Source organism: Malus domestica, chromosome 08 (genome assembly GCF_042453785.1).
Source record: "Malus domestica chromosome 08, GDT2T_hap1".
Taxonomy (NCBI): domain Eukaryota; kingdom Viridiplantae; phylum Streptophyta; class Magnoliopsida; order Rosales; family Rosaceae; genus Malus; species Malus domestica.
Window position 1 is genome coordinate 22,085,793 of NC_091668.1, and position 7,536 is coordinate 22,093,328.

The 7,536-nt window shown below is 36.2% G+C and overlaps 1 protein-coding gene across 2 annotated transcripts; it reads left to right on the forward strand.

Moving 5' to 3' along the window:
• The first annotated feature begins 390 nt into the window (after window positions 1–390).
• On the forward strand, window positions 391–7,290 carry LOC103453313 (transcription termination factor MTERF8, chloroplastic-like). Of its 2 annotated transcripts, none has more exons than XM_008392851.4 (2): window positions 391–1,738; window positions 6,971–7,290. In XM_008392851.4, the coding sequence occupies exon 1, from the start codon at window positions 579–581 to the stop codon at window positions 1,725–1,727; it is 1,149 nt and encodes a 382-aa protein (XP_008391073.1). In that variant the 5' UTR covers window positions 391–578; the 3' UTR covers window positions 1,728–1,738; window positions 6,971–7,290. The 2 variants fall into 2 exon arrangements, with proteins under 2 accessions (XP_008391073.1, XP_008391074.1); XM_008392852.4 differs by lacking the exon at window positions 6,971–7,290 and adding an exon at window positions 2,433–2,950.
• Window positions 7,291–7,536: the final 246 nt, after the last annotated feature.

Here is a 7,536-nt window from a genome sequence, read left to right on the forward strand (position 1 = left end):
ATATTGCGTCCTTGATTAATCACTTCATCCAAATACTTGCTAGCATCATAAACATCACAATCATGGTTGAGAGAACGTGAATAACAAAGTGAAAAATGATTACCTAGAAGTGAGACCAAAGAAAATGAGACAAAATCAATTTCAGAAGATAAATTGAAATTGAATGACAGATTTATGAGCATTTCAATCAGTAAGCCTATAGAGTAAAAAAATAATCGTCGTTGAGACGTCATTGCTTTGGCCGGATTATGGCAACACAGGTGGAATTGCTCCTATGTGGCCAGACATTGAGGAGGAACCTATAGAGTAAAAATATATATTTTTATTTTTTGCCAAAAATATTGAATTTAAAAAGAAGTTCGAAAACAGAAAAAGGAAAATGAAGAAGAAAAAGGTTTTGGCCAAATATAGACAGGAAGAAACAAAAAAAGGGGCAGGGTTTGAAGAACCCTAACACAAGCGGAGTTGGCGACAAAGCATACTGCTAGGCACCTCAGGCAAGTTTATATTTCACATCCAATTTTTCTGTCGTTCATATGCAAATCACTGCTAAAACCTCACTATAAACCCCCCAAAATATGATAACCCTGATTAACAAAAAGCTAATCTCACTCTCACTAACCTCTGACGGGCTTCACAAATCCCCTCTCTGCAACTCAATCTCACTCTTTTTCTACTCTTCGTCCCGACCCAAAAAGCGGATATCAAAACCCAAAATTGCAGTAGCTGAATACTTAATCAGCCAGCACCAGTTTTCCCCAGAAGCCGCTCTGAAAGCCGCATCAACAGTCGCTTATCTGAAAAGCCCTGCTGAATCCAGTTCGGTGATTTCGTTTCTCAGGGAAAGCGGCTTCTCGAAAACCCATCTGGAAGATGTGGTTAAAAGGGTCCCCAGGATTCTTATTGCCAATCCTGACATTGTCCTCAAACCCAAATTCAAGGTTTTCCAGGACTCGGGCTTTTCGGATTCCGACATTGTTGATATTGTGTCCTCTGACCCCTGGATTCTGTTGCGAAGTGCCGATAATCAGCTTGGCCCTGCTCTGTTGGTGCTGAAGAACATTCTCGGATCGAATGCTAGTGTGCTCAAGGTTTTAAAGTTGTCTGGGGGAGTTCTTAAATATGACTTGGAGAAGACATTGATGTCCAATGTTGAGGTCTTACAGAGTTATGGTATAAAATCGTCACAAATTATCAAATACATATTTCATTTTCCGAGATTTTTTGTGCATAAGCCGGAGAGCATTGTGGATGTTATTAAAAGGGTTGACGAAATGGGTTTCGATATGAAGTCCAAGAGGTTCCTATCAGCAATTCGGATCATGACTTCGCTCACTGTGGAGACATGGGAACGGAAGGTGAAGCTTTTCAAGAGTTTGGGCCTTTCAGAAGATGATATCTCGGCAGTGTTTAGGAGGGTACCCCAGGTGTTTGGAGTATCTGAGAAGAAGATTGAGGAGGTTACAGAGGTGCTTCTCAGCACTGGCAAGTATGATATCTCATTTATAGTTAATCACCCAGAATTGCTTATTTATAGCGTCGAGCACAGGCTGAAACCACGACTACAAGTTATGGAGATCCTCGAAAAGAAAAAACTACTTGGGAAAACACCTAATTTGACCACAATCTGCAAGTACTCTGAACAAAAGTTTGCTGAATTATATGTTGTTCCTTTTACAAATGAACTTGAAGGAAGAGTGCATGGAGTGGAAATCAATATCTCCTGATCGTTACTGAGGTATTTTCTTTTGTGCACTTCTGTTTCTTTCTTTCGTTCTTTGTAAGGATGAAACTTTCACATTAATGTGGTCTTCGATCAATGTCGTAACTGCTTCGTTTATGAAATTCTTTGAACTTTGAATTCGATGGGTGGAGTGACTAGCATTTCTGAAATTCTTTAAAATTTGAATGCAATATAAAGGAGTGACCATCGAACAAGTAATGATATTTGCTGCTGAAAGTTATGCTTAGTGCTCTTTTAGGCTCTAGGTTACCGATATCTTGACCTAAGGTTATTAGTTTCTGCTGTGTGTTTTGACTCTTACGGTTGCATATGTTTTTACTTTGGTCATCCTTGTTTGTATATTAGTGATCGTGATTTAAATAAATTTGTTTCCCAGATGGTGAGCGAGGTATTAACTCTTTGTTGCATTGCAGTCTACAAACTTATTGTTTAACAGTATGATCTCTAATCAAAGTACATGTAGTTTCATTGAGTTCATCTATCCAAGAGTGAATATTAAATTTCACTATAGAGGTTCTTTTTATAATACCTATGATGCTGATAGAAAGCCGATGATTAGGGGTTAATTGTAGGTCCCTATTTAGGACCATTTGAGCCTGTTGTTTGCCTCATTTTCACTTATATGGAAAAATCGACTTGATTGCAGTTGTAGTTGTAGTTGTATGTAATGCTGCTGTTAATTCCTCAGGTGATAACATATTGCAGAGCAACAGAAAACTCTGTTTGACACTAGGGAATGAATGTCAAAGCTTGTATACTTCTGTACTAAAAGGAAAGTGGTAAGGGATGCCAAGGAAAGACCCAATTTTTTAATCCCATGGGGGTAGCCAAGTGGTGAGGGAGGGTAGGTTAATGAACAAGGATTAAGATAGGTCATGAGTTTGACTCCTCCAGTTTATAACCGAAAAAAAAGGCAGTTCCTCTGAAGAGGAGATTTTCGGATGTTCCTGTTCTGATACCAATACAAGGACATGTGAAACTCAACTTTTAGTTAGATTGGACCATTCAAGTACTAGTTTTTTGAGTCCTAATTGCTTTTATTTTTACCAATATGGCCTAACGTATCCATCTTTACTACTTCAAAGTCAAACTCGTCTTTTAAGCTCATAGACCATCATAATAATTCAAACTGTTTCTATACCTCAAACATTTTGATGTAAATTAAACTTCATATGTCAAAGTTATCTAAAGCGGATGTGTTCCTCATATGCACCTGAGTTCAAATCCTTCTCACTATTTCGTTCAACTTTCACGGTTTCACCTATGTTTCAATATTTTATGAAAGGACAATATTAGGGTATGAATGTTGTTTACAGTGTGTTTGAGAATGATAGAGATATAGGAGGAATCATTGTGTTTATGGGTCTGTGACATCATCCATCTCTCACCTCACACTTTTTGAAATTCAACTTCTCCATCCATGTTCACTTCACCCTACATGTCTCAAATTCTCCATGATGCAGAAGATAAGCAAGGTCAACAAACATAGATAGTGCCTTTCAATTTCTCCATTATTTTTCGCAACTTTAGACTTGGGCTAGCTTGCTTGCCCGCCATGTTTATTGAACTTTTTTTTTTTAAATCTTAACTTATGGATTAAATGAACAGAAGACTATGAATTAGTTAAGTGAGCACAGTATTAATAGTATATGTGGGTTAGTCGATTTGACAAACACTGTGCTCGCTCCTTTGTACTCCAGTTTGAACTTGTTCATAGATTAGAGTGGTTAAGAATATCGCAGGATAATACAATATTATGAAAATCCATGTTAGCATGGTATTATGAAATCCAATTCCTTGCTTATTGAGGAGTATACATTGGGAAGTTTATACTATGTTTTATTGTATGACATGCGCTGGAATAATGAAGGAATAATGAAGGATTAAATGCGTGGTCAAAGGTCCAATGAACAATAATTTAACGACCATAACTCTCTATATCATTTAAGGGAGTTGCAATGGCTTTGACTGCATTTCTAATTTTAGTGTTTGTGGCTTGCAATTTAAACAAGAGATGCAGAGTTTAGTAGGTTAAGTGAGGAGATACAGACAATGTACTTTTTCATAAGAGTTTAGTACCTCAGAACGAAATGTCAAAATTCTAGGTGTAATATCATTGTGCATATTTGACCTCAAAAATCTTTCTAAACGAAGTGTTATTTACCAACTAGATGTAAAAGCTTTGTGATTAGGAGTAATTTGACATCAATGTCAACTTTATTTTTAATTAATTTTAATGGTGGATCCCTTATTTCACTAATATTTCAACGAATAAAAATTTTGTTTCAACATTTTTTAAATAATTACAAGCATTTTAAACTCTATTTTAATAAGTAAATAACATTTGACAATTCGGTAGGAGAAGTACAAAATTTGATATAAGATTTCAGATTGTCACATCAGCTATCAATTTGAATTGGACTGTTATAATTTGACATATCCTTTTGAGATAGTTTAAGGGTTGGTTTGAGATTGTGATGCTTTTAAAAAAAAAATAACTTATTAAAAAAGTTAGAACTTAAATGAGTTTGGTAAAATAAAAAATAAAATGTGTTTTTTTTTAAACTACAATAAAAGTATAAAAGTAGAAAAGCAGAAGTCTAAAGCATAATAATCAATTCTCATTTAATGAAATTTCAAATGGCAAGTATACCCTTACATGTTTTATAAAATTACAATTTTTGCACCTACATTATTGTCTTTGAGAATTATTATATTACATTAAGTACTATATGTAACAACTCGTCCCTAAAAATTTTGATTTTTATAATTTTAATAAGTGAGTTTACAAAAATGCCCTTTGAGGCAAAGTTTTGAGTTTTGTTGATTGTCGTGTCGTGTAAAGTAAGGTTTATTTTCTTGGCATATTATCATAGTACTCGTCGCTATGAACGCGTGGGCGCAAACAGAGCACAATTTGGAGTTATAACGAAAGAAATATTAACGTTTAAAGTTGATGGCAAAATTGTAAATTAATATTGTCTAGAAAACTCCAAATTTCTGGAGCCAAATCAAGATGGCCACGTGTTTGCCCTAGATTTAAAGAGAGAAGGAATGGGCAGTGTAAATGGGAAAATTATACGGGTTTTACGGTGAGGGGTTATTATTTTTTAAAAGAGAAATGGTTTTTGAAAAGTTTTGTTTTTACCCACTCACATTTTCTGTTTTGCGCCCCTCCGGGTTCTAGTAGCAACGTTTCTGTATTGACGAGGATTTGCGGCATATCCCAATACCGGTGGCTTCCTATGATGGTATAATCCTTATCTTACCTTACTATACTTTACTTATGCTCTAACATCGCGTGTGAAATGGGTTCATGCCCGCTCATCGCACACTCGTGTACTTAGGCACTTTTAGGATTAAATTTATTCACATTTTCCACATTATCACACTTTATGGCTTCGTCACCTTCTGGGTGTCAGCCAACACGGCTCGATTTGGAGTCCTAGTGGACTTTCCGGGTCGGGGTGTGTCAGTTTGGTATCAGAGCATAAGTTGGGCAGTATTGCATTCATCACACGCATGATGTAAGCATTCTTGGTTTTTGAACCTAAATGTCGAATCTTGCCACCTCGTTGAATACGAAAAATGTGTTAGTTTTCCCTAAGTTTTGGGTAGTTTTGTCGACTTGTCGACATTTTAGAAGATCATTTTGGCGAATGTCCTTAGAATAGAGCGAAGAAATTCCTTGCTAAGGAAAGATATAGAGTTGAGGCAAGTTGATGGCCTAGGTTAATGTATCGATAACCGTGTATTATCGGAGACTTTACCAACCAATTCCATCACTATTCTCCAACCATCAGTATTGATCCTTTTGAGATTGGAAATCCAAGCTAGTTTTGATTCCTTGGCAGTATCTATTAGAATTTCACATATTAGAATTCTTGCGAAGTCTACTTTTGTTAAAACTCTAGAAATGTTTCATGTGACGATGTGGTGCTGAAGTGGTAGCACTCGATGGAAGAATATCTTGGGAAAATTTCTTTTGGTCCCTGATAGCTCTAATACTTTTGTGATGTTGCTTTTCGATCCTGAAGAAACCTTGTTAGCTCATTCTTAAATTCTACCTTTCTACTTTTGGCCTGAGACAACATCGGAATTGTTTAGTCCTTCATCATAATTCATCATTTTTGGAATTGTTCGACTCTTTGATAATTAGTCTGCATCAGCTCTGTCCGTACACTCAGTTTCATCTCCTGGTATTAAAGATATTTTAGTTGATTTTGAGTCATTTTGTTTCCATGTCATTTCCAATGCTAACAGACTGTCCAGGAGGACCCCTTAGGCGTCGAAACTTTTAGTTTAGACTATCAGTCCTTAAATCACCTAACCAACATTCTATCGAGCAAATCGTTGCCATTGGTAATTTATTATTCTTGGAGCTATCGTTGTAACAAACTGTTGTGAATTTTGAGTCAAGGGAAAAATCTAAGTTTCCGTCTGTCAAGCCTCTTTAAACTATTGTTCAAGTTGAGCCATCTTCCAACCTTTTCGTTGCTAGTGCATGATGCTGTTAGACATTTACATGAGTTCAGACCTCGAAATTGTATATTCAATCTAGATATCTTGTACTCTACATTTCATGAACTTGTTTGATTTTCAAATTCTTGAGAGTTCTATTAGCCTTATTGATAGGGTTTCTCGCTCAATCAGTGAGGAATTCACGATAGGTCGACTCGGCAAATGTGTGCGCTAGTTTCATATCGGTGCTAGCAGGAACCATTGAAGTATAATCTTCTTGCGAGATTACCAGATTTATCAAAAAGAATTCCAAACGGCTTTGAGGATTGAGCAGTATTTTAGTATGGTATTGGTGAAGGATCTTATTGTTGTGGTAACGTGAACGTCGAAACACTTCTAGCAGCTGGTTTGGTGTGCTCTAGAATAGTACGATATCGTAATCGAGGCATGAATCGGATGATTTAAGCATATTCGCACATGAAGAGCAAAACAATATTTTGGCATCTTCAGGAACTTCTCACTAGCTTATCGAGACAATAATGAGTTATCAGTATTACAGGCTGTAAACTGTAATATCAACGGCTTAATTGTTGGGTTCATTAAGCAAGTGGGTAATACTGATCATCTACAGTAACACTTATTAGTTAGCTATGGTTTGGACTCATTTTTGAAGTTCGTGACACGACAAATGTTTGGCGAGGTCCATTTTCATTTTGGGTTTTGATTTTTCATACAAATATTTTCTCACTACATTATTTTATACAGGTACACAACTATATTATCGAGGAAGGAAGAAAGTATGAGCTTGAAGGCATGAAAGAGGAATAATTGCAATCCGATCGCAACAAAATGGTTTCATGCAGCCGCTCTAACTCAATTTCTTCCTTATGTATGTATTTACATACATATTTTCTCACCTAGTTTCGAGTATTTTACTTTTAGCAAGTTATTTTAAAATTTCGGGCACGAAATGTTTTTAAGGAGGGTAGATTGTAACAGCCCGTCCTTAAAAATTATGATTTTTATAATGTTAATAAGTGAGTTTACAAAAATGCCCTTTGAGGTAAAGTGTTGACTTTTGTTGACTATCGTGTCGTGTTACGTAAGGTTTATTTTCTTGGCGTATTCTAGTAGTACTCATCGCTACGAACGCGTGGGCGCAAACAGAGCGCAATTTGGAGTTATAACGAAGGAGATATTAACTTTTAAAGTTAAGGGCAAAATTGTAAATTAATATTTTCTAGAAAACTCCAGATTTCTGGAGCTAAATCAGGAAGCCCACGTGTGTGACCCAGATTTAAAGGGAGAAGGAATGGGTGGTGTAGATGGGA